At 43.8% G+C, this 27,622-nt stretch overlaps 1 protein-coding gene and 1 long non-coding RNA gene across 2 annotated transcripts in view; one reads left to right on the top strand and one right to left on the bottom strand.

The window, feature by feature from the left end:
- jarid2b (jumonji, AT rich interactive domain 2b) overlaps positions 1-14,106 on the bottom strand; it is an 85,239-nt gene extending 71,133 nt beyond the window's left edge. Inside the window, exon 1 of the mRNA XM_020050270.3 lies at positions 13,451-14,106. Coding sequence (XP_019905829.2) covers positions 13,451-13,495 — 45 coding nt within the window. The 5' untranslated portion in view covers positions 13,496-14,106. The remainder of the gene's footprint in view (positions 1-13,450) is intronic.
- Positions 14,107-14,162: 56 nt separating this feature from the next.
- On the top strand, positions 14,163-20,605 carry LOC106024479. Its single transcript, XR_001198334.4, has 3 exons — positions 14,163-14,468; positions 17,173-17,291; positions 19,076-20,605. It is a non-coding gene; the product is annotated as an uncharacterized LOC106024479 (long non-coding RNA).
- The last annotated feature ends 7,017 nt before the right edge of the window (positions 20,606-27,622 follow it).

Raw genomic sequence — 27,622 nt, 5'->3', positions numbered from 1 at the left:
GCGTTATGCATGGCTGACCACACACACACTACGCATGGCTGACCACAGCGTCGAACAAAACACCTGCAAATATTATGTTAGTGGGACAGACCGAACAGGTTCACTCTCACACTCAGACACACACGGCATTGTCAAGGTCTCATTCAGAACGGACAATTGCAGAACGGATGGCGGTGACAGCTAGCGAAAGAGAGCGCAATAATATCCCTTTACACAGGTGGGAACTGGCCAGTACGGGTAAATAGAAATACTTCCAACAAATGAAAAATAAAAAGTATATTCAAAACCGTGAAATGGAAGCGTTTCCAGATTATGGGGAGAAATTGTTGGACCAAAAAAAAAAAGGAATTTGACAACACCAAACCCAAAACAGGACAACGTTGACTACACATACATTTTCAATGTACTGATCATTACCGTGTTTGTTAATACCAAAATGTCCCCAAACACTGGATCTTTCACTGGATCTTTCCAGCTCTCCGAGCTGCGCCACAGGGGAACTAGAGCACAACTCGAGTGGTTTGGTTTGGAACGTCACCCAGCACACCCGCTCACACCAATCCACATCAACGTTATATAAATCACACAGTCAGGTAGGCACAAGTTAAAGACTTGTTTTTATGGCCAACACGACTGGCTAAGTTATAAAACACCATCTTGCAGGGTTGGGCTTTGTAAAGGCAATTCAAAGAAACAGGCTGCAATTACAGTGGGCACAGAAAAAGACTCATGAGTGCATTTAGGTTCATATTCTGCCGCAGCTTTCCTTCACAGCAGGCAAACGCAGGCTCATTCTGTTCAAAACAACCCAGGGTATGACACCGTCTCAACTTGAAAATGTACACAAATATAGCGTTTCTGAACATGACAGATTTCTATGATATTTAAATCTAAACACCACATTTGCAAACAGAGGGGTTACGCGTTTATTATAATCCTTAACATACGTTACTCCATCACTCAGACCACACATTCTTCAGGCAAATTAGCGTGAGGGATTGGGGCAACTCAGGTTCAGAGCGGCTGTCAGTCAAAAACACACACAGCGCTGTGAAGCCTGAGCTCCAAAGTCATGCATAGAGCGCCGCTGTACAGCAACTGTATTCCAATACAGCAGCTTATCAGTGGCCAAATCTACTATGTTCTACCCATATACAGGCAGACATGTGAAAGGAGAGCAGAGGTGAGAGTGAAACCACAGAGGAATAGGTTCTAGAGTGGGAAAAAGAGTGGCAGTAATGGCGCTGCCCTTCACACAATTAGCCTTGAACATTCAGTTATTTCTCAGAGGCAAAGGAAACCTTGTATTAAAAGCTATTCATCAAATCCTAGGGAGATAGAGAGAGAAAGCACTTGGCCCTGAACACAGAAAACGAAGCAGACAGAGGGAGAGGTTTAAACGCCAAGACGTCATACTGGTGATAACCTCCATTTGGCTGTCAATCTGTGGGCTCACTGGGAAGGGGGGGGGGCTGCGTGTATGAGGGAGAAGACGGATGCTTTTGTAATCAATTCCTCCTGACAGGTTATTCATACATCAATGCCCTCATTTAGAAAGAGAAAATGCACAGTGCACACGCCTCAGACACTCCATCCACACACAGCCAAGTCAGACACCAGCGGCTTCAGCTTCCCAATGAATTTATTTCACAGGACTGTGAAATAAAACAACACCACGGTTTAGACTGGCTGTCCTCTGGTGAGGAGGGAGAACGTTAAACTAAACCAGCATGAAGTGCTGCGGTATACCTCCGGATGTTTATAATATTAACATTTAGACGTTTATAATAAATGAAAGGCAAGCAAGCAGCTCCAATGAAAACATTCAAAACATGCGCAACAGAATGTAGTCAAACTCAAATATCCATTTCGCTGGCGTGTACTGAAGAGAGTCAAGAACAGTCACTGAATCAGTGATGTCTTTTAAGCGTAGCTTGAGACTCAACACTGGGGAGGCTGCGCAAAAAGGCACAAAGAGACATCATAAAGGTTCTATTAAACCTCATAGGATCGCCAAGACTCAGACACAAGCAGACCGAAACGTCACTCTCGGCAGACTGGCAGCTTCACAGTCCTGTGATTTGAGGACAGAGAGAGTGGCGCGGGGCTCTGTAGCTGTCGCTCACAACCAAGCGGAGCGCCTGACAGCCAGGGGGAACCATGCCGGCACCAAGCTCCCAAAGCTATTCCACCGTCGTCAATTAGCGGTGGAAAAGCGAGGCTGTGGGGGGGGGGGGGAAGAAGCAGGAGGGTTACTCGGTTACCCCAAAACAGAGGGGTGTTCGGCGCTCCGCAGCTACGGTCGTGCACTACCTCAGCTCTATCATGGAGGAGGACCTTGATAGGATCAGAGAGCTGACTGAGCAAACGGACATTAAGCCTCTTTGTCCCACCTGCAAACGTCCAATCAGGGTCAGGGAGTTCATAGCAAACAATTTAACCCCTAACGGACCGTAGCATCCGTGTTCAAGAAGCCGCAACTCAAACTGTTTTTCTCCGCGTTAGCATAGCTGCCTAAAGTATTCATTTAATTCACGAGACATCCTCCTTTCAAACAAAATAGGCCTGAAAATGGACCCGTATTAATGGACTCTGATGCCACTCTGATGGAGAGATAAGTTATTTACAAGAGGAGGAAAAGTGCCAGCCAGCCTGCTCCAGCCTGCTCCAGCCTTCGCTTCAACGGATTCATGCCCCATAAAACTAACGGTGGATGGATTTCAGAGGAGCCTGCCAGACACTGAGGGACTAAAATGATTATGTTACGTTGTAGTCACACGGCTCTGCCCTGGCTGCTAGCTGGAGGAAAACAACCATCAGGTCCAATCATATCTGGGCCAACTGAAATTAAGTGGAGATTTCATGTGCTATATTGAAGTTGTGGGCTCTCGTCCCTTGGAGGAGTGGCCAGGCGTCGCTGACAGGACCCACTGGGGATGACAGATACGAGCGGTTAGCGATTAGCCGGCCTGGACTTTCCAGGTCCATTCTACTACCCCTGTGATACTAAAGCTCTCCTTTTTGCAGAGAGAGCGAGCGGTTTGATGTGATAAACCGCGGTGCCTGAGGAGGGGAGCATAATCAGAGAGAAGGCTGCAGGAGAGGAGGCTCAGTGTAATGCTAACTGTCAGGGAGATAAGATTAGCCGTTGCTCTGCTGGTGAAGGCGACCGCAGCAGAACAAAGACAGTTGACAGGAGGCTGACCACAGAGGATCACAAGAGGGGCCCCTGCCCTGCCCTGCTACTCCTCTGCACTGCACTCCCTCTCATTGACCCAGTAAGCCTGGACCCTGCCTGCCCCGGGAACACACAGCTCAAAACCCCAACAACCAACACAGACTTCAACTCGGGGCCCAAAATCAACCACCACTAATACAGGACATGCGGCGTCAACTCACAGGCCTGGACTCTTCAGAGTAACAAGGCCCACGGAGCAGAGTGGAAGCCTGTACCACTGTAGTCACCAACTCACAGGCCTGGACTCTTCAGAGTAACAAGGCCCACGGAGCAGAGTGGAAGCCTGTATCACTGTAGTCACCAACGAGCCGGCCTCCACCCTCAGACAGAGAGCCAGGCGTTAAACGGAGCTGCGCACGTCATTTTCGGACTGGCGCGCTAAACACCAAAGTCTCACTCTGGCACAGAGCTGCAGAAAACAGGCAATTAAGAAGTGGTTTTCACCTCAGCTCTTGGTCCGTTTCCTCACAAAGGAGCGTGAGGTAGCCCTGGGGAACCGGGAAGAGACTCAGGGAGGAGGCCTGGGGAGGAGGCCTGGGGAGGGTCTGCAGGCAGGGCTGGGGGCAGAGATACTGCAAGGCCCTGTACAGTCAGTTATGATGATGTATGACAAACCATTAGATCAGACACGGAAGGAAGGTTTTTCAGACAATATAGTGAAGAGAGGTAAAGAGAGAGGAGCAGCAGGGTTGATTCATGCCTCCTGCCCCCCCCCCACACACACTTTAGTTGGTAATTGAGCTCCAGAACAACCTGCCGGAGGTGATAAACGAGCTTTGTTGCAGGCACGCATAACTGGTCACGGTGACGACAGACGCACCTGGTCGCCACGGCGTCACCTCTCACGGACCCGGTTACAGGATCCGCCCATGTCACAGTCAAAATGAGAGCCAGACACACAACTCCTGTCCTGTCATCCGGCCAAGGCAGTCGCACAAAGCCACAGACCATGGCTGCCGCTGCCACAGTCAGTGGGCCTGCCAGATTGTACAGCAATAAAAGGTACTCAGCCAACCTTGAAGTAGGAGAGTCTCACGACGGTTCCACTCCACTGTCAGAGCACTAAGCCAGTAAGACCATTCAACACTCAGCCAGAGGAAACTAAATAGTTGATTGTACTCCACTTGCACCTCATTCAGATCAAAGTAAAAGTGGCAACAATGACTGATGTGAGTAATAATGCAAACTCTTGATTTCAGTAAAACTCTCATTTCCAGTAGCAGGTGATGGTTTACTGGTTTCATTCGTGAATACATTAGGGTGCTCTTACGGGGAACAGGCCACATGCAGCTCCTCCCGGCAGGCCGAGCCTTAGTGTTCGCTGCCCGAAACCTACCTGAAGGAGTAGTGTAAATTGTCACACATTTCTCACCACAGTTAGGTCTTAGTCTGTGACCCACAACAGCCGGGCTAAATTCAGGCCAGGGTTTCCGTCTGTAACTTCAGCTCAGATTCTAAAAAAGACAGACGACACTCCGATCTGCCACTACAGCAGTTGCTATGGAAACGGGGTGGCTACCCCCCCCCCCGCCCACCAATGCGATGGTGTATTAAAAAAACTCTTGCGATGAGTACTGTAAGTCCATTTTCAGGGGACTTTGACATTTTGTTTACATTACATGACAGGAGGCAGAGTTTGCTCGGTCTGAACTCAACAACTGTGAAAATTTACAGAATTATTACTCATCTTATAATCTACCTCCATTTGTTCAGAATACTGTTGACCTAAATGAATAACATCAGTCGTAAATTACTAATGGAATGCGATTCAGCTTTGTTCTGTGTGTACAGTACATGAAGCTACATTTACTGTAAAAAGTGATCAACCTTTAAGATCAGTTTCCAGACCGGGTTCTGTCATTAGAAACGTTAAAGGTTGAAATTCCACCCGCGACCGACCCAGATTTAATTATTTCTATCCACTTTAGTTTCCTGACTGTCACAGGTTGTGGTTTTAAAGTGCAGCCTTTGGGCATGTTATCTGATCCGGGGCCAGCCATTTGCTTTGGGCTTCAGAATGCATGCAGTATGCATTGGCACTTGTAACGATTGGCATTTAAAAATAAAATAATCCCACTAAACCTTTTGCTCCCTATTTGTTAACCGTTTTCTCCATTTTGGATCGGTCATTTCCGAACTGTTCCAGAATCTGGTCTTCAACCGTCCCCAGGCATGTTTTAAGCTGTCAGATAATGCCACTGTGCATGAGGCAAAGTTTACTGGAAATCCAATATAAATCATATAATGTCATTTCATAGCAAACACGCTGTCAAGAGCCCTTGATGAATGGGGAAAAGAATTAGGATATTGTGAATCATCCCCATCCACATGTTTCAGGCTGCTTAGACAAGTCAAAAGCACCATGCCCCATGTGTGATGGACATAATGTGAGGATAACCTGGACCCACGTCTCTGAACACCCAAAGGGGACAAAGCACAAGGTGCCTGCTTATGGTGGGAGGAGAAAGGGGTGGGGGCTTGAGGTATTCACACATTTTAGACTCCAGCTGCATGACATCCATCCGGGGAAGCTTCCAACGTTTCCTTTGGCATTCGGAAGCTAAACAACAAAATGGGGGGGTGGAATGCAGCAAGGAAAGGAGCCGAGAAGAGACCACAGAGGAGACTGATCTCCCTCCAAACAGATGATGAATAGGTAAACAGACCAAACACAGTCAATGCACTAAATAGTCAGACGAGCGCTGAAAGATCCCACTGCCGCGGCGCTGGGTACTCCCTGGCGGGACCGGGAGATTCTCCGGCCGAACGGGAGGGGGGAAACGGCGGAGCTTCCACTCTCACGCCGATCCCTGGAAACGACGACGCTCTGCTCTTTGTACCTTGCTGAGTAATGACACCGAGGGAATGAAAAAAGAGCCGCTCTGTATTCTATTACAGGACGGAGCGGGAGACTAATGCGTTTCTCGTGGAGGCGGCTCTCAAAGCGGCGGAGCACACAGAGCTGCAACTTGGTAACTTGGATCCATTAACCTAAAAAAATAAATACATCAAATCAACCGCTTCTTACCCCAACACCTTTAAGCTATGACCCCCCCCACCGCCCACCCCCCACCTCAATCCACAACCCACTTTCTCTTTGCACCTAGCTCACACAAAGCCGATCGCAGCTCACCCAACTTCTCCAGCAAACAGCTCTGCTCACAGAGTGCAGCCACTTACTGCACCAGCTCATTATTGTGGTGAGCCGAGGGGAGCTGCCAGCCGCCCGGAGTTAGAACTGCTCTCAGAAGGGGCCGGTGCATGTTGAATAGGCAGCATTAACACAGAGGGAGGTCATCTTTCCTGAGACAACCCGAGCGTGTCTTAAACGACTGCAGTAAAAGGAGGGATAATAATACTAAAACGTTATTGTCGTAGTCACAGTAAACGTGACATCTGCTGAGAAATGCTTTGGCTCAAACTAGGTAAAAATCTCTCAGGGTAAGTCAGCAGCATGCCAATCTTTGGCCACGAAGCAGTGGCCAAAGGTCCAGGTGGAGTTATCTGGCAAGAAACAGAGATAAAATCCAGGTACATACTAAACATTGCCACACGATTCCTACGGAATGAAATCCAGAATCCGTAACAACATTGCCAGAGTTCTGACATGAGTGCACTGTAACTCCAAACCAGATACAGGTCCAGTGGACCCTTAATAACTGTAAGTACTAACATACAGCCGTTTTATCCACGGAGGCTTAAAGCTTCCTGATGAAGACAGGTCACAGTGGTACGGAGGGAATCTGGGATGACAGCAGACTGACAGAGAGAGTGTATGACTGACATGCCTAGCTCCAGGCCAACCAAGGAAATGTGTGTGGTTGCACGACAGGATGCCACAGTACCAACAGTTCCATTAAATTTTACAGTCACAAGGGACTTAACGTCTCAGCGGCCAGAACCTCACCAGCTGATTGGACTCTGCCACGGCCCCGTTCTTCATAATCCCCTCCAGTCTCCAGTCACACCCAAGGAGCCACTAGTACCTTCCTCCACAGGGTTGAAGCGTGTTGAGACCAAACCAAAGACGTGCAAACTATGGATTCAACTTCTCTGGGATCCTGGCAGGATAAAGTGTGGCGAGCAAACGCCCACGTTGTAATCCAGCCTGTGTCCTCTCAGGACTGGTTAGCTGTCCAGCCAAACCCACAGCAGGAGGAAATAAATCATGGAAAAGTGAAGCAGTACGTTCACTAAGAATGCGTCATCTAAGGGATATGCAGTCACTGGCACCCGTGATAAAGATGAGAATGAATGATCATAGGTAAAAAGAAAAAAGAACGTTCTAGATACTGAGATGGTGTATTGTACGCTCACAGGAAATTGGGAAATTACAATATTTTATGCTTAAACACGGTGAAACAAACTTCTCCTTCAGCCTCTTCAGACTTTTCACATTCTGGTTTTAACCCAAAACATGCACACCTGATTCAATTAGTAAAAAGTTTGATTGGTTGACCAAAACATGAAACATCTGTGAATGCCTGAGAAGTTTAGAAAACCCTGCACTAACAATTATCCAGAAAAATTGGTTGTTTAGAAAATAGTAACTTCTGTGAAATGCAAGATCCTTTAGAGCATGGCACTGGTTCCAATCTATGTGACAATGCCTGGATTTAACAAATTAACTGGTACTATGGTCAGATGAAAGACATTGGTGAGTCTTGGCATCAAAATATGGAAGCACCTAATACCAACTGTACAATAGGGTAGTGGATCTGTGATGTTATGGGGCAATTTTGCTAACACTGCTCCTGTTAAAGTTAACAGCATAATTACCTATACCAATTACCTGGGTATTTAAGCCGAAAAAACCTGACTGCCTCTGCCAGTATGCATGAACATGTCTGAAAGCAGCTCTTCTAGGAAAAGCAAATATTACCAAGTACATAAAATAAATGGTTGATTTAATCAAATTAATAATGTCTCTACTGAGTATTTTCAAAAAGAAATGTGTGCATACAATGTAGCTCAGTATTTTATTTCAAAGTATTTTTGGATCTTTATCAATGGTACCAATACTTTTAGGTGACTGTATATAGAGACAGAACACACATTGCATACCGACACAGAATATACATAGTTCAGGTGGTATATCCCCAAATCTTATTTCAATAGAGCCCAATGACAGCCAGTTAAGAAACTCTGCGAAACCCAAATGGAGGTGTACTTATGAGGCTACAGATGCCGGTCTCTGGGCTGTGGGTGTGATGCTCCCCTCATCAGCACCTTTAGTATTGCCTCAGCTGACCATGTAAAATAGAAGCTTTGCAGCTTCACTGACCCATGATCCAATTCCTCTTTGGATATGGCAAAACATTGACAATTATTTTTTCTGGAATGCAAATCAGATTTCAGCTACCATGTATAAATAAATAAATGAAAAGCTGAAGACGTGGTCTGATCTCAAAACTATATAACACCAATTTTAGCAAATTGGCACAGAATAAAGCAACCTTCTCAGCACAGATATGGAGTAATTCCCCACGTTATCAACACTGACACACCCATCTTTATGACATCCCAGCAGAGCACATTCCTCAAGCAGCGTTTATCCGCCTTGTGCAGAACAACAATGGCGCTCTGGCGTGGTAGGGCATGGCTCCATCTCAACGTTTTCTTGGAAACGGGTTCGTCTCACTGACTGAGTAGGAACTAGGGCCGCGCTGCAGAGATTGGGCTGCAACGGTAACAGCTGATAAGCGAAGGTCACGTTACACCACAGGGTAGCCGGGGCAGGCTGTGTGACGCAACGCTGCCATAAACCAGGACAGGGGAGGAGAGAGAGAGGAGGAGAGAGAGGGGCTGAATGGGAGAGAAAATGAGGAATAAGAAGCGATGAGCTGGCTGTAGCTGATCACTGGCCGCACAAATTAAAACCGGCAGTTCGGGGAGCTCCTGTTTCGGCGCAGTAAAGTGGAACACTGTCTGTTGGCAGACGGCAACACTGAGCCGTTCAACAACCCTGATGAAAAGAGCTGAATAAATACATAGATGAATATAACAGTACCCAAAAAAAAGGCTGTCGGTCAGCTCCCTGGCTTCCAAGGTACCTGGCTCTCCACATACTAAGTCGGTACCTCACTCCATATATAGAATGTCATCTGACCCGGTAAATGGCTAGCTGGGAGGGAGGGTTGTTCAGTGGACTAGGAAATATCGAAGTATAAACATTCCTGTAGAAATTGTACTAGACTTTGCCAGTTACAGTACCACACCTTTTTGGGGACAGTGAACTCTGCCATGATCCAACAGTGAAGCAAACAGGGGGTTAAAAAGGACGATCTGCATTAAAAAAAGAGGATTAAATGAAGCACATTCAGGCTCAGAAACCTTCCTGGGTGGACACAAGGCCCACATTTAAATAGTAAAGCTGAAGGACTGACAGGGGGTGGGGGAATGGGGCCTTTAGAGACCTTGACCCTAGCCCCACACTCGCTCTATTTTTGTTTCCTCTTTTTGTGCTCGGCACACTGCAGTAGATTCTTCATCTTGGCCCTCATCAGTTGTGCGCCTGATGAAACAAACACTGACAGCTTCTTTACATTTGTAAAGACCCCTGTAGCAGCTGTGCTTATCCCACCACACAGCCCAGCACCACACCGGGACGGAGGCCAGTCGAACTCCATACAGACTGAAACAGAGGCAGATCTGTCCCACAGCTCTTAGGGCCAACCCGTCAGCCAGCTCTATCCTCCACTGGGAGGCAAGTCGAGCTCCACACTGACTGAATCGGAGACAGATCGTTTACTGCCACAGCCTTCTCTCTCCTTCCAGTGCCATGTTCAGTCAAACTAATCAACGGCACAAATTAGTTAAACGCTGCTACCCAGCTTACAAACCCCACCCCCCCCCACACCCCCACCCACCCACCCAAATCACAATATATAAAGAAATAACTTAGAGTGAGAGAAACAGATCCAGGCCATTCTAAGAAAAACATAGTTTGTTGGGTTGTTCTACATTTACGTCCTATCAAAGGTGCAGTAATTGCGTTCCTTGTTTACTTTTATTAAGGCTTTTTTTTTTTGACTGATGAATTTTATTAACATGGATGGAGCATGTGGGGGAGAATAACAACTCTCAGTCTGTTCCAGGGGACATGGTTAAGCCAAGCATGGTTAATTGTCTAACGCTAATTAAGGGGAGGTTAAACCAGAGGGGCCAAGAGTTGTTCTGAGGGAGGGTGGGGGGTGTAGTGTTCTGAGTGGGGGCCCGGGGGGAGCATCTCCAGGTTGTTTTGTTGTTTGCATGGTTTGGCCCAACCACATTTCAACCACAGCTGCTGTACCTCAGCAGATGCGACAGCCATGTTCCATGTAGTCCAATTCCATGCACACACACACACACACCATGTTTCCATCTAATTGGGGACAGATTTTAATGTCAGTATTCTGAAATGTGGATAACAAAAATAAGCAACTGCTCCTAACAGTGGCACATTTCAAAGAGATTAAAAAGTAGATAAGACATGACAGGGCACATAATGGTACTTCATCCATGTCTCCAATACAAATCTCAATTGCAATGCGTTCCACTGCATTTCCAGCTTTATCATTCTACAATGTTATTCGTATTTGTCTAAAAGGTATCAAAATATTTTCACCAGAATAAGATCCTCTAATTTTTGGATAGGAGCATTAAGCTCATGCCATGCACTTTCACCACCCTGTGAAGTTCACCATAACATCTTTCATCTGTAGCCTAATAAACTGCATGCTTTCCTGGGTCATAGTGTTTGGCCAGCAGAACCTAATCAACACACAACTCCATGTTGATATGAGACTTATGCAATCAGCATTTGTGCTTTAAGTCATTTCCACAGACATAAAAATTCTACCATATGGAAATAAATTCTCTGTGTACATAATTCAGATTTTAACAAGCCATCCTGTTTCCATCACACATCATGACTTTTTTTTTTATACACAACTTGAATTTACTTGCATACAAAACTGTGGATGGAAATGTGGTTACTCATACACTGGGCCACATGAGCAGACAATCTATAATTACACAAAAAGTTAGGAATAGATGACAAAAATAGAAATATAATTTTAGACTTCAGTCTTGAGGTGTTTTTTTATGAGCCTGTGTTTACTGTCAAATGATCTCACCATTCCCCAAGACAATGAGGGAATTGATAGTTCACCCAGATTTCAAAATGACACATTGATTTGGTTTAGATGCTCTGGCAGTTTTCACAAGCTAACGTTTTAGCATTTGTGGCACTGGTCCCATTCAAGTCATGGGATTAATATTAGCATTTTTCACACATCAGTGCATAATATGAAAGTATAATGTTTCATGTTGTAAAAGTGAAATGCTTGCAGAAGGCAACAATCTGCTGTAAGGGTCTATCCAACTGGGCTTTGATTATTCTCAGTGCATCATGGGCCCAAAACAATGTACGCCTAGTCAGCATCAGGCCAAAATGATTTTTATTACTTCAAAAGGTAATAAAAAAGACCATTAGGGATCTGAAATAATGTTTTGAATTATTCAAAATGGATCATATTAACTTAATATTGTTCTGGAGTGGACTGATACCAAACAAAGAACCCAGTCGACTTTGGGAATGCATTAAAACCCAACCTCGGTGACGTCACATTATACGAATTTTATGTAGCTACACATGGCCTGTAACTCAGATTTAAACATTGAATATTTTATTCAGTAAACTTCCTTGCAAAGTACAAACTTATATTTAAAAACTGGAAGAACAAGTTCAGAGAATTTCTGCGACACCCAATAAAAGCCAATTGAGCTACCGCGTGTATTAGTCTACGAAAATTAATCTATATGCATAACAAAGTCCATTAGTGTGTGGGACGAAATATGTTACATTGTACAATAACTATTAACAACACGCACGAAAACTCACAAGGGCACACAGTACTCTAAGGGTTAAACTCGACCAACCGATGAGCTGAGTCTCTCAGTTAAAGATTAGCTTTGTTTAGTTTGTTTAGTTTATGAATGTTTTAAAACATTTTTTTGTAAAGTTCAAACCTTGTAGGTAAGAATTTTACGATGGTGAAAACCTCTAAATTACTAAAAATGTGTGTAGCCTCTTTCTGACAAATTCGCCGGTATTATGTAGTTGCAGAAAGAAAATGGTCGCTTCTCGCTTCCCCTTCACATGTAGGCTGCCTCTGCAATGCGACTGAAACACTACCTTCTTACAAAGACACCATAAACAACCTAGCGCTTAATAAACTAAACCCCTAAACATTTAGTTTAGCGGCATCCAGGGGCTCTCGTCTGCTTAAACTATTAACAGCGGATCCCCCGAGTATTTAGAAAAAATGTACGAGAAGCTTTAACATTCTGGCTCAGCAACCTCAGGCTGCTGCAATATCTCCCATTCGCAGAGGTCACACAGAGACATGCTACGTAAAACTAAAACGATCAAACCTTTTATCGCAAAAAATATATAAGTAAACAGACATTTTACAAAAGTAACTCCTGAGCGTTTCACTATGATTGTAAATTACTGTAAAAGGAACGGAAATGTAAAATTGCGTGACCCCCTTTCTGCGCGCTCTCCTCACCGAGAAAATTAAAGAGCCTGGTCCACTCGTCACTGTTGGACCGTGATATTCAGCTACACTCAAGTAACATCGACATAACTTATGTGAATGTTGTTGCGATATCACTCACAGCAAAACAATGTGTTAATTTATAAATGCCATAGTTTATAGAAGGCTGCGCAGCATGGGGTATAGAACCCGGAATCAGCCATGGCAGTCTGTCTTCATGGCTCTGAAAGAGGCTATCGGAGCAAACAAAGCCATTCTGAAAGCAATTAGCCGGCTCCTGTGGAAAATTCTGACTTAATTAATAAACCTAACACAATAAGTCGGTTATTATCTTGTACAGAGGTGATTCCAGAATGCGCATGCCATTCCATGGCGAGTTGATAAAATAAATAGTCTTGTCTGATGCTGAAGAAATGAAGCAACACAGACACTGGTTAAATATATTCGAAATCAAAGACCACTACAGAAACACATTCTGGAACTTCACAATCTGAAAGGCAATTTGGACCCAATAGGCCACCACTATGCGAACCTTAATAGCCTAGACTACTCCATGTTCAAAGTTTATGCATTTTCCTGAAAACAGGCGAAATAAACGCGCAAACTTGTTAAGGTCAAATAATTCTACAGCCTATACACATCGAACAATAATAAGCAAGTGGCTACTCACGTATTTCTTTTGGATGATATTCCTCTTAGGTCTTTCCTTGCTCATTCTGCAATCCAAAATGTTTTGTTAAAGAGAGAATGGCCACATGAATTTCTTTCTTTGACTCTCGCTTCTCCCGGAGCACACGAAACACGATTTAAATCCCCGGTCTGTTATGAGCTCTCTGGTTTTGTAGAATCCTCGCTCACGTTTTCCCTCGATTATCTGAATTTCGTCGATAGATTCCAGATTATAGGTCCACGACGAACAGAGACAAACAAAAAACAAACTCACTTCGGCAAAACATAGTCAAAACAATTCACAACAATAACTTCCATTGGCAGAAAACACCTCGGTGTTCTCTCTCCCGGCTACCCTGAACCACATGAATATTCTACGGTAGCCTATAGTCTGTTCTCTGAAAATAGTCACATCTTGTTTGAGACGAAGATTAGAAGCGAACCAAATAAATAAATATAAAAATGTTCGATGTCCCGTTTTGGCTGGAGCTATCCGACAACGAGTGTACTCTCCAGCACCGCTGTTACTCTGAACCAGGCTAGCTTCTTTCTTCCCCGGGTTCAGCCTATCACAGCCGTTACCATGGACAGCGGCAACTTTAAAAGGACGTTTTCCTTGCACCGAGTAAAAAAATATTTTACGGAGGGAGATTATTAATCGACTATATTTAGGGTAAAGTAGCCTACCCTATCTGGATCCACCGAATGTGCTTCTCATTCCTCATTGGTTCTTCGCATTAAAGGCTTACCGCGTGCTTCCCTTTTCCTCAGTGTCTCGCGCTACTAAATTGAAGCTCATCTGAATTCTATTCATATTTAAAGCGTGGAAATTAGCAAGTGTTTCAAGCGCACGTTCAATCGTTGAGATTTACTCTTTATGCCTGCTACGCGATTCCATTGCTACAAAGTAACTATAAGGTGGTAATAGACGTTGGGCAAATACTCTGTCAAATGTAGCTACGTTGTTTTTAGGCCTGAGGCAGCATTCACATTTTTCGGAATGGAGTTTTAGCGTGGAGGTAAGGATGGAAAAACATAGCAAATAAACGTCCAATCACGAAGATATGTACTATTATTTCGGCTATTAAAACGGCTTTCCAATATGACAGATTTTCAGACCTCACTAGCTTTAGCCGTTGTGTAGCGCACAAATTTATGATAACACTTCACTTTGGCTTGAAAACCTGAATAGGTATGGGTGTTTTTAATACCTCTTCTGATTTTAGCGAAGTAGGATGTATTAACATAACCGGATGTTAGCAGCCTAGCTTCTTTTAGGCTAGGTTGACATGGTAAAATCATACAAACAACATTATCAACGAAACATTTTTTTTAGGAAACAATGTTGTTATAAACAAACATTTAATATTTTAAATATCCCACGAAAAATGTGATCTCTAATGAGAGGATCCGCCAACCAGTGTAGTAGTGCAAAATAACGATTGGCCCATTCCAGATTGATAAATTGCATTTTTATGAGGATGAGGTGTGTCAACATAACATAGTGGAACTGTATGCTAAACCTGTTAGCGTTTAGTTTCAAATAATGTTAGCTATAGTTAGCTGATGTTGGAAAAAATTATGCTATTTATTGTGACTGTGAAACTTCAGAAATACTCATTATTTGTGAGCAGAATACTTTATCAAGATGTAAAATCGTATAATATGTCTTCATAATCAAATAAATCTTGCTGTTTAATTTATTTGTCCTGGCTAAAAACATTTACGATATGGAACTGGTCCACTAGGGAGACAAAGTCTGATCTCAGATCAGATCATGGCGAGGTCATGTATCCGCGTGCTTATGTGTTTACGAGCTCTGTTGGCTAGATACATATGCCGTCTCAAATGTGAATGGAAACATATAATTTAAATTAAAATGTTCAGATATCTCTTAATGTGACTAGGCCCAAACATGGCTTATTGTAATAGCCTGAAAATTCACATCTTTCATGTAGGCTACGTTGATAATTAATAGAACTGCCACTGTTCAGGCCTTATTTCATGCCAAAAATGGATGGTTTCATGCCTAAGCAGAGGAACGCACCATTCATGTCAGTCATGTGTCAGTGAACTTGGGATTCAATTTGTTTTTTCAGTAGAACTTTATTTTAAGTATCTTTAATCTCTATGAATGTGAATGGAAATGGTTTGCAAACATACCTATGGAATGGATATTGTTACTGTTTCCCAAATTATTCTATTATCCCATTTGGCAGATTGAGAAAACTTTAATACGGAGTTGTTCCACTCAATGAAATTGGGAAGGGGAATGTACAGTAGATCTGTCTCCATCTGTTCATACTCATAGTAGTCTATTTTGTTTTCACACATTTTATTTCATACAATTGACCCCCAATTCTGATTAAACTTGGGGGAATTATGTGAGCTGGCATTTACAAAATAACACTGATTTGCCAAAAGCTATCAGTTGAAATGTGTATTCTAAAAAATTCAGTATGCTTTATGTATAGTTTATTGCAGAAGGGCAGTAACACATTTAATCTTTTGGGGTTTTTATTCCAGAATTCTGGATTTGAAATGACGCAATAACTTTGATATGCTATTTAATCCATATCAGAGATTACAGCACTTCATAGTCCTTTAATTTTAGGGAGCCAAATGTATGTGGACAGTTGTTTTTTTACTAGGCTGGTGTGTTTATGTACATTGTTAATGAATGAACAAGAGAACTGTTGATTTTAGGCTTTGCGTTTGCATTTTGAGACTGTTGTTATTTCTGAGAATGTCAGGACCAAATAAATGTCAGAATGCAAGTCAAGCTGGCCATCATAAAACAGATCAATCTAAATCAGTTAATCAGAGACATAGCCAAAACAAAAGGCCAAAGTCAGATATTTGATACATTAAGAAGAAAGCCCTGGTGAGCTCAGCAATGGCAATCAACCTGGTAGACCAAGAAATATTTCTACAGTGGAAAACCAAATAATGCCCTTTACAATGATGTAGGAATGAAAAGAAACACTGTCCTATGGATCCAGACCAAAAGGTTTGGATGTGTCACCTGCTACTACCTACATACGACTTCACTAGCTAGCTAAACTACAGGGGCTGAACTGCAAGGGGCAAAACTACTAGTTAGCGTGAAAACATTATTGCCTAAAGGAGACAGAAAGGGACTGCAGTGTTCTGGAAAAAGGTATTGAGGATAGATGAGGCAGAGGGGCATGTACCAGATTGACGGCAAGAGGAAAGTGAAAATAAAAGAACTGGCATACCACCTCATCTGTGAGTTATGGTGGAGTGGTGTTGCTGTTAGGGGAATGTATGGCTCCTACTGGAACTGGCTCACTTGTCTTCATTAATGCTGCAATGGCTGCTACGGGGTTGATTCTGAAATGTACACATATATATTGTCTGCTCAGATATAACCCAATGCTTTTAATCTCATTAGACTGACTTCACCTCTTTCAGAGTTTGCTTAAGTTCTTCAGTTATGTTTGTAATTCAGTAGCTCAGAGTGCTGCTCAAATGTAAAACAATGTTCTCCACACTCCTGTCTGTACAACAGTGTGCTCATGAGAACAGTTTTGGAGAACAAACTCAGCATGAGTGTGGAGCGTGGCTCGTATTCAGAAACACTTGGTATGTGGGCGCGCACGTGTGTGTGTGTGTGTGTGCGCGTCTTAAGGAACTGATAAAAAGCATCTCGTAATACTGCATGGGTTGACTGTAAGCTGACTGGTTCCTCTTCCCCCTCAGTGACCTATCAGGAGGGATGACGAAGCCCCTGTGAAGCAGTGTGGGAAGGGAAGACTGCGTGGACCTGTGTGATGTGGGCCAGTCACAGGGCAGTCAGACTTCTGAGATCACATTACAAGGTACGGAGAAGTCTCTTCCGCCATCGGATTGGCCCATTAGGATCTCAACGCTAAAGGGCATCAGTGGGTTTTTACACCGGAGGGTGGATCAGGTCCACTTCCCGACGATAGTGAACCAAGGTGCTGAGGGAGCAAAAGGGAACAGATGAACGCTAGCACATGTTGATTTAATTATGATCATGCAAAAAGGACAGAACATCCCTTCCCCAGCATGTTTGATGTAGGTTCAGCACAGCGCAGCTCTCGCTGTGATCAAAGCAGTGAACTTGTCCATGAATGAACAAAGACTGCGGATCAATATCTGGCAGATCAATAAGCCCAGTGAAACCTACGACCTGATAATAACATGATATTATGGATCTGATTAAATTACATCAGACCTTACATGAGCACATTTAACCACAGCATTGAGATATAAAGTAGTAACATCAACTTTATATAATAACTTTAATATGTAAGCCATGATCAAATCCATTACAGAGTATATTTTAAGGATTAGCTGAGCATTTTCTAAATCAGAATTAAACATTAGTAAGCTGTTTATAATTAGCTAATAGCAAGACTAATGGCTCTTCCTAATATAGGAAGAGTATTTTTTGTAATTAACACATATTATAAGCTGAACAAACATAGATTGTTCAGGTTATAATTTTGGGTAATTCTGTTGTTTTTCTTTCTGCTCCCAGGGGCTTGGGGGGGTGGGCTCTTTCCTGCTAAGTGACATTTAAGCCCAGTTTAATCAATGGAGCAGGCTGTGCTGTGTACTGTGCAGGCACCTGGAGTTTGCCCCCACAGAGAAAGCAGGCTAGCATTTCCCCCTGCCATTGATTCTGTTCCTCTCCGCTTTTAATAAAGAGGACCTGGACAATAGTTGAGGGCTGGGATCAGAAGGCTTGCTGCCTAGCTGGACTCAGTATCTCTGGCCTCTCTTACAAACGCGTGTTCTCTCCTTCCTGCTGACTGCAGTTGACGATACAGAGGGGCCTGTGCGCACTGTGATGCTGAGCAGACAGCCACGTTCAAACCTCCTCTTCAGAGTGCTGTTTTAGCAGGCAGTTTGGTGTTAGGTTTGCTCGGGGGTGGGTGGTGAAGGGCTGGAGTGCAGAGTTTCTCTGCATGGTTTTAATTGGCGAGTGAGACTGAACAGAGCAAATTGATGTCCCGTAGTACAGGGAAGGATCAGGAGGTGCAGTGGTGGGGAAAACGTTTTAATGTAGCATGGCTGGTAAAGCATTCAGGAAAATAACTATTCGGAATTAATGTTGACATTCTTTCTCAACTTCCAGGGTACTGGGAAGTTGTTTAGACTGTTGGAAAAGGATCACTGCAAATATAACCTACATTTCTGGGGGGGTGACTTATGGTATTATATTGTTGAATGTGGTATTGTAATGTTAAATGTGGTATAAATAACATGGCTTTTTTAAAATCTGTTTATTATAGGAATTCCTCATTTCCACATAGGACTCCACTAGACAGCAACAGGCAGGAGACCGGCCATGTGGGGCTTCCTGGGTGGGGGGGGAGGCTGTAAAATAGATGCATGTACAATTTTGTCTTTTCAAGCTGCTGTAAAAGTAATATGAGTGTCTGAGGACATTGAATATTACACAAAGAATGAGAGATAATGTTTTAAATGGTGTGGCGTGACGAGGGTCGCACTAGTATTAAATTACCCTGTTGAAATGGAAATCCTGTAAATACTCTCATTAAAGTGAGGTTAACCTTCCCCCATGCCCTGTCCACCCCCTCCCCTACCCGTCCCCTCCCTCCATCCCTCTCAGGCTCTGCTGGGACCAGTCAAGATCACAAACACCATTTATTTTATGGCCCAGACCCCCGCAGAGGGACTGGGAGTTCCAGTCTTACCAAGCAGGATAATTGGACACCTTGAGTTCCTTAATCTCTCCTGGAATGAAATGCATGCTGGGTAATTGCGTCAGGTGGACCCAAATGTAAATACCAACATGAAAGAAAGCTAAGTTCAAAGTCAACAGCAGCCATGATATCAACAGAATCCAAGGACTGTAACTGTTCAAGTCCTGACATGTCAGGGAGCAACACTGCTCAACCAGTTGGTTAAGCGAAGCCTTCTGCTGCCCCGTGCTGCTGCCGTTGGGTTTGTTTTCACCGCTGGTTGTGTGGTCACAACATCACCTGATCTCACCTTGGAACCCTGTTTCCGCCCTGTCTGTCTCTACCTATCTTTCTCCACCCCGTTTTGTCTGTCTTCTGTACACCTATCATCACCCTGTCTGTCTCCACCCTGTCTGTCTTTGCCCGGTCTGTGGTTGCCCTCTTTGTCTCCACCCTGTCTTTCTCGGTCGCTACCTGTCTGTCTGACCGACCGCCGTGGAGTCTGGATCTGTCCAACTGAACCTGTTGCTCGGAGATTGCCGCCTACATGTCAGGCAGTCTTTTTTTCCCCCTCTTCTCTCGGTCGCTCCATGGTCTCCCCATGGAAATGTTAGTTCTGCTTCTCACTCTCTTTCTCCCATCGGCGTCCTTTGACATTCCTCATCACGTTCTGGGATTTGATTGAAGTGGATTAGTTTCTAACCCTGATTGGGCAATGAGTAGTAACCAGGGGAGGCGTGTCGCCCTCCTCGGTGAAGCCACAGAGAGCGGCTACAAGTAGTGTTCGGCTGACTGATTGGCTAACGCCGCTGAGTGGCGCTCCGCTGCAGGGGGGAGGCGGGTCTGAAAGGACTCCAGAGGGACCTGAGTCTCCTGGCTCTCTCTGTGATGCTGGGGCCCTTTGATGGCCAGGACACCTGCACCACGCACAAAGACCAGCCGTCCTCCGCTTTGTGGTCGCAGGGGGAGAGAGGGAGAGCGGGAGAGGGAAAGTTCACTGGCCCTGACCTCAGTCATGCAGAAACAAAGTAACACAAACGGGACACGGTCAGGAACAGCTGTGGAGTGCAGCACTGGAGGACACGGCAGACTGGGTGGTCTGGGGGAGGGAAATGGGAGCGAAGGGACGGAATTAGGCTACAGAGAAGCCTACCTGATCGTTGTCGTAGAACTTTCCTAATTTATAAAGAAAGTAATTGCGCATTTTACAACCATGTTGCTCAAATTAATGCATTTGATGGCATGTGTTCAATATTGGAGACTCTTTAGTGATAATATTTTTTTTGCACATGAGGCCCGGTAATCACCAAAAGGTAAGCTATTTACTTCTGATGGCAATGGAAGCCCACTCAAAAAAGTGCCAAGAAATGGGCTTTGGTCTCTCACAAATTGAGCTGTTTTTCTTCTTTTATTAAATGCTTTATGATATTCTACTGTGTTGTAGGACAGTGACTACTTCTAAGACGTATGTAGTATAAGTAATCTCTATAATGAAAGATTGCTTTATTCCTTAAAAAGGGTTCAAAAGTGTTCTTCAGTTGGGTTTGGTTTCAGGTAGAACCTCATTTTGTTCCAGTTAGAATCATTTAGCATCTATCAAGACACCTGTTGAAAGGGAGCCAAAAAAAGTGTTCTACAAAGGGTTATTCAATGGAGAGTGTAGCCTTCCCTGGTCATATCATTCTTTTCATGAAAATACAGCTCTGATAACCATCATTATGGTCATAAATGAAACCACAAAGCACTCATCTGAACACTGAAGAGTGGTTATGTAGTCCTCAGTCCATCTATATAATGTATCTCATGTGTCTCATATTTTACTACAATCCTCTGAGTATCCGTCATATTTTACTAGGGTATTTGCCTGTCAAATGTGGCTCCAGCAAGAGATGTTACTCAGTATATTCTCTGTAGTCATTGAAATGCATGCATATCACTAGTAGAGTCACAGCTGGCCCTGTGTAGTTTTAATGAATTCATGTTATCCCAGAAAGCAGATTTATTATGATTTATCTTCCATCTCAAATTACTGGAAAAAGGGAAGAAGATAAAAAGCGTAGAGTACAAATTGATGCTTTATTTATATTAATAACCATGAACACTAAAATGTTCTCTCTCTTCCACACATTAAATTATGAGATTGGATGCTAAAAGGTTAATAAGAGCGCTTTTGAAAAAGCTGTATTTCTCTCCCGAAGAACTCCTAAACATCCTTAATAACAAAGTGTGATTATGATTATATTAATTATCATTACCCTAAGCAGCCTCTCTGACTCCGTTACCAGGCTAGCTCCCTGTGGAGCTGCTGCGACCGACTGGCTTCATTAGTGGAGTTGATTGGTTCTCCCCCGCTCTCTCTCTCTCTCCCCATTTCTGTCTTTATCTCACACACCCATACACACACATTTCTCTGCCTGTCTTATATCCTCAATCTCCTCACCCCTTTCCTCTTCCTCTCTCCTTCACACCCATTTATTACTTAACACACTCCTGATGCATTAGTAGCCGCAAGCCAGGACCCAAAGCTGCAATTTAGGCAAGGAAAAGCAAGATGCTGATTGTCGTACAGATGATCTTTTTCTGCTCACTCTTCCTGCCTCTACCTCTCTGTCTTACACACGTTCTTCTCTTCTCTCCCTCTCTCTCTCACTATTTGCTTTCCCTCTGTTTCTCAATCCTCTCAGTCTTACTCTGTCTCTTCTCCTTCATGCTCTTCTTTCCCTCTATCTGTTTCTCACTCTTCTCTATGTCTCTGACTTTTCTCCTCTATCTATCTCTGACTCTTCCCTCTCTTCTCTCCCTCTCTCCCCAACATGAAACATCCATTTCCGCCCATGAAAAATGGAGGCCTCATGAATTGTTAACAGGTTTGCTTTGTCAGGGCCACCGGGTTCAGCAGGGGAGGCAGCAAAGAGAAGTAAGGAGGTGAGTGGTGATGAGGATAAAGGAGGGGGAGAGAAGGAGATGCATGAAGGGAGAGGCTCACATGGTGTCACGACGAAGCTGAGCTCTTAAGCCTTCACAAAGGGAGGTGAGAGAAAACGCTTACCTCAAAGTTCTCCAAGTAATAGCAGCTGGCCAGATGAGGCGCAGCACAGCTAAAAAGCCAACAGACTCACCATATAGCAAGTTCTAATGAGACGTGACGCGGGACAGGGGGTTTATAGAGGAACACACTTCCTGGTGTACACACAATATGCCCTACATATTCCTACTGAGTCATAGTGGACACCTGGGCACAGAACCCAAACCCATTTCAGACAGTCGAGGGAGGGAGGGTAATGGAATATAAGCTAGACATCTGTCTCCTGCTGATCAATATTCTTGTCAGGGAACAGGTTCCTCCTCGTATCTCCATGGCGCAGGCTGCACACTCAGCCGGCAGTCACGGACACTTAATTGAAACATCATCACTAATTTTACCAACCTGATAAGCACCTACTCAGCACAGAGCGCCTAACAACCTTGAAACGTTTCTTTTTTTTTTGAGAGAGGTGGAAAAGGAGTATAAACATGAGGGAGAGAGAGACTTCAGAGCGATACTGTATGCAGTCTCATCTACTTAATATGACAGACTTTTCTACAGTACAACTCTGTTCCACTAATAGCTGTGCGGCCCGTGAATGTATTGGTCAAGAAGAAAGATGTCAAGTGAGGTACGCCTCTGTGGGTTGTGGGTGACTGCATATGTGGCACGATTCAGAAAGTGGGCATCGCAAAACAAGTGGGAAGATCAGTCAGGCTGTTGAAACCTCACAGTTAATGTGACTGTGTGGCTGTTTTGCGTAGCTCTGTCTGCCTTTCTCTGGTATCCCAGTTAACCAGAACGTTTTCTCACTGTAACCTTTTTATGTAAGCTTAATCCTTCTTGATAATTATCCCAACCTGCCAACATACAGTAAGGTTTATTTAATTGACCGTCTGCCCACTTAGCTGTAACAAGTCTGGAAACATACTGTTCATGCTGATCCCCCTCTGCACCACTCAGCCTCCACCACCCTGTAGGATGTGTGGGTGGGAGGGAGATGTTCTCTACATGTACTTTATAACACTTTATCTAGACACGTCGCCTTGACGTTCCATCAGCATTGTGTCAATGTTCTACCAAACAAAATCTATATTTTCTTTTTCGTTATTTCCATTCACTGGATAGATTGAACATGTGCATTGTCAGCCATTGAAAGTCCAACCTCAGTGAGCTGTTGTTAGACGTGATGCAGACAGTATAGCCGCTTTTACTGATTTCAATGGAAGCATTTTTTCGACGTCTGATGTCTGTAGTGTAGCAGGGCCCTAATGGTGACAATGAATCCAGATTGCCTCCTAACTCAGTCTGTGGATAGACTATGTCTGGGCGCATTTCTGTCTTCTATTATGCTTATTCTAACACTTTCTTGGGATAAATGGAAAACTTAAGGTGGTCCTCCATACTTGTCACAGTCCAGGAGCAACAGGCGAAATATGTTGATGTGTTGACTGTTGACGTTTTCATGTTGTTACCACAATTTATAACAATACCTGAATGGTAATTCCTTTAGGACGACAATCCTAAACATCTTAAGCATATATAAAGTCGCCTGTGAGTATCTTTGGAATGTCTGCAGTATTAAGTTATCCTAAGTCACCAAATTGATGGTTGTGGACGAATTTAACAGAATTATTCCTGTTGTGGTTGAAGCACCCATCGTCACTCATCTCTGAGCTGGAAAAAACATAATTCCTGACTCAAATGCCATTGGTAAATCGGTAAGTTATGGGAGATGTCTTTAACTCGTTCAGTGCTGATATGGTATCAGTGTGTAAGAGCCGCTGGGAATTGGCTCAGATGAAACTACAGTCATGTGAAAAAGTAATTACACCCCCTGGGAAAGTTGTCTTTTTTGTGCATATTTGGACAGATGGAAACGTTTATTTGTATAGCACATCATGCATGGGCAATTTAAAGTGCTCTACATTAGAAAAATCTTATATCAGACATACTGGAAATAATATTTGCATAAGCGACAAAGCATGCAAATAAAAATCTAAAGGCCTAAGGGCTGTCCAACTTGCCATCACTGAGTTAACCATGAATATTATACCAGAGAATTTTTTAGGAAAATGTGAGGTCATCTGTCAAAATAGTGAAAGCAGAATTGATCATCTTACAGGACAGTGATCCAAAGCACACAAGCAAAACGTCAACAGAATGGCTCAAAGATAAGAAGTGGAAAGTTATAGCCCATATGAATTGGGCCATGCCTCAAACAACATAGTTAAATCAGTACTGTAAAAAAGAGTGGGCAAAAATTCCTTAAGTTATTAAAACCAAAGGGGCTTCACCAGCTATTTAAGCTAGGAGTTAACTTTTTCAACACTTGGAAATTACATTTGTGTTGATTTATGATGAATAAGTGATATTGAGAAGTATAATATTTCAGTGTCATTTTTTAAATTATGTTACCTTTATCTGTTAATAGTGTTGAAGTGACAATTACAAATCCATTTCCAAATAAAATAAATAAAAATGTTTCCAAGGGGGTGTACTTACTATTTCACTTGACTCACTGCAAGAGAGGGTATTTCACTGGGGAGGTATCTGTCATCCCACCTACACTCCAAGCCAACCGTAGCTTCATCAGAGCTGATTCACAGCTGCTCTTAAATACGTAGGAACCTTATCAGGACTGAACGAGTTAAAGACATCTCCCATAACAAGTTTTTATGCCAACCCTGTTCCCAGCACCATGACGTCCATGCCTCAGCACAGCATATTCATCAAGCTCACCCCTGACCTCCAGTCAGTAGAGCTACAGCCCAGAGATTAGCCCCAGTGCTCTGACACGTTTTCCTACCCTCTCCGCAACATACAGCCGACATGCACCCCCAACAGCATGGCTCTGCCAAGAGGTCCGTCACATGACCCAGCTCCAACTGTCACTGTGTGTGGTCTGCCACTATAGCCCTCCTGTTGTCACAGGCTGACAGACAGTATCTGCCATGTAGTTCCCCCTTCTATTGTCAAAGGCAGACAGACAGTATCTTGCCATGTAGTTCCCCCTCCTGTTGTCACAGACAAGACAGTATCTGCCATGTAGTTCCTCCTCCTGTTGTCGCAGGCAGACAGACAGTATCTGCCATGTAGTTCCCCCTCCTGTTGTCGCAGGCAGACAGACAGTATCTGCCATGTAGTTCCCCCTCCTGTTGTCGCAGGCAGACAGATTGTATCTGCCATGTTGTTCATCCTCCGGTTGTCGCAGGCAGACAGACAGTATCTTGCCATGTAGTTCCCCCTCCTGTTGTCGCAGACAGACAGTATCTTGTCATGTAGTTCCCCCTCCTGTTGTCGCAGGCAGACAGACAGTATCTTGCCATGTAGTTCCCCCTCCTGTTGTCGCAGGCAGACAGACAGTATCTGCCATGTAGTTCCCCCTCCTGTTGTCGCAGGCAGACAAGACAGTATCTGCCATGTAGTTCCCCCTCCTGTTGTTGCAGGCAGACAGACAGTATCTGCCATGTAGTTCCCCCTCCTGTTGTTGCAGGCAGACAGACAGTATCTGCCATGTAGTTCCCCCTCCTGTTGTTGCTTGTCCTTTGTTTCACCCTGAACACCATTTACAGTTATCCGTTCTACCACACTAAATTAACTCCATATGAAACAACAAACATGCTGCTATTTGTGGTGTACATAAGGAGAAGCTCCTCCACTCAGCCTAAACCTGAGGGGCCCTAACAGGGAGGGGACCCAGCAACCACCTCAACCACCAGCAACACTCCCAGCTACCACGTCAACACCCGGGCTGTAGGCAACACTACTGTTAGGTCTCATCCTTTGCCTTCCTCGCCAGAAGCAGTCTCTCTCTCTCTGGCTCTGCCTCTCTGTCTCTTTCTCTCTCCATTTCATTCTCTCTGTCTGTCTTTCTATTCGACTGTTCACACTTGGGAGAATTTGTGACATTCCAGATAGACTGGATAGGCATTGACTCCAGAGAATTAAATGAAGTGTAAAATTGTGAAAAGCTACATCTTGACCACTCCTTCCAGATGTCATGAGCTAGCCTTCCTCAAGAGGAACCCCCCTCTAAGCCATGCTTTTGATCTAGGTAAGCCAAATCCTTTAACAGAAAACCTAATAACAGAACAATGTATTCGTAATATAATATGTTTCATATTTTGGGTTATTTGAAAACATTGACACTCAAAATCTATTATTGTATGGTGACATTGGTTTTATGTTGGGAAATATGTATAAGAACATTTAACTTAAACATTATTGTATTAAACCCCTGTGCAAATGAAAGAAATTGCTCTAACAACAACACATTTACCTTATCATTGGCCACTACCTGTTAACCATTAAAGCTGCTGTCCCATTTTCTGGGACAACTACTGTTAAATGATCATTGGGCAGGCAGTGAATCTGAAGGAACATTTTCCAAAGAGCATTGCGCAGATGTTAGAGATGAAGTAATACAAATGTGTATATTAAGAAAAGAGTACAAAATAATGTCCAAGTATTTGGATTTCCCAGTGAGCCCAGTAATCAGGAAGTGGAAGCTGAAGCACACCACACAGGCAATGCCAAGAAAAAGCTGTCACTCAAAGCTCAAACAAAAGCAGACTTTTGAAAAAAGCTGTGGAGAGGCCAAGAATCACTTTGTAGGAGTTACAGAGTGTATTGGAGGGGAATGGAGTAATGGTGCACCGCTTAATCATATTGAGAGCTCTGCATAAAACTGCCCTATATTAAAGGGTGGCAAAAAGCAGTTACTCAAAGGGTACTACTATCTGAAAGCATGTGGCAAGTGTGTCACAAACCTTAGCATTACAATTCCTCGAAAAACCCTCCCTGGAGTAAAATTTGGTGGTGGTGGCATCATGCTGTGGGGATACTACTCATCGGCAGGAACTAGGCATCTTCTTAAAACTGAAGGGAAAATAGATGGAAAATGCATGTAAATGCTGAAAGAGGATCAGTGAGTGAAAGTGGACAGGAGGATTCTTATACAGTCACAGCTGACCTTTAATAAACACTGTTGAGTCAACACTTTCATCTCTTAATAGATCAAACAAAGGCTTTTCTGCTTGAAGATTAAGTAGAAACAGTGGGTCGTGCCGAGCCATGGTGAAACGGTAACATAAATCACAGTCATATACAGCTCACCGCCAGAGGTTAAATCCCAGCGTCCACATTTCCAACTGTTCTTCCACATGCCTGTCTCTGACTCTCTTTCCAACTAACTGTCTAAACGAAGTGAAAAAAGATATCCTTTAACATGTCCTAAACCAAACACAAATAGTGGGTTGATTCATCACTTGGGAAAGGTGTGTACATCCTAATGTATGAGTTATTTTGTACTGTAGTCCTGAGATCCAATTTCTCAAACTGGGAATGCCCAACAAAATGAGGCCTTAACTACCATGAACACAGTTGGCACAACTCCAGTCATACAGCCATCATCCCTTTCTCCGTATATAACCCCCTCCCCCCCAAC

The sequence above is a fragment of the Esox lucius genome, chromosome 10, assembly GCF_011004845.1.
Source record: "Esox lucius isolate fEsoLuc1 chromosome 10, fEsoLuc1.pri, whole genome shotgun sequence".
Taxonomy (NCBI): Eukaryota; Metazoa; Chordata; class Actinopteri; order Esociformes; family Esocidae; genus Esox; species Esox lucius.
The sequence above is the reverse complement of the archived record's forward strand: the minus strand, read 5'-3'. Positions and strand labels throughout refer to the sequence as shown.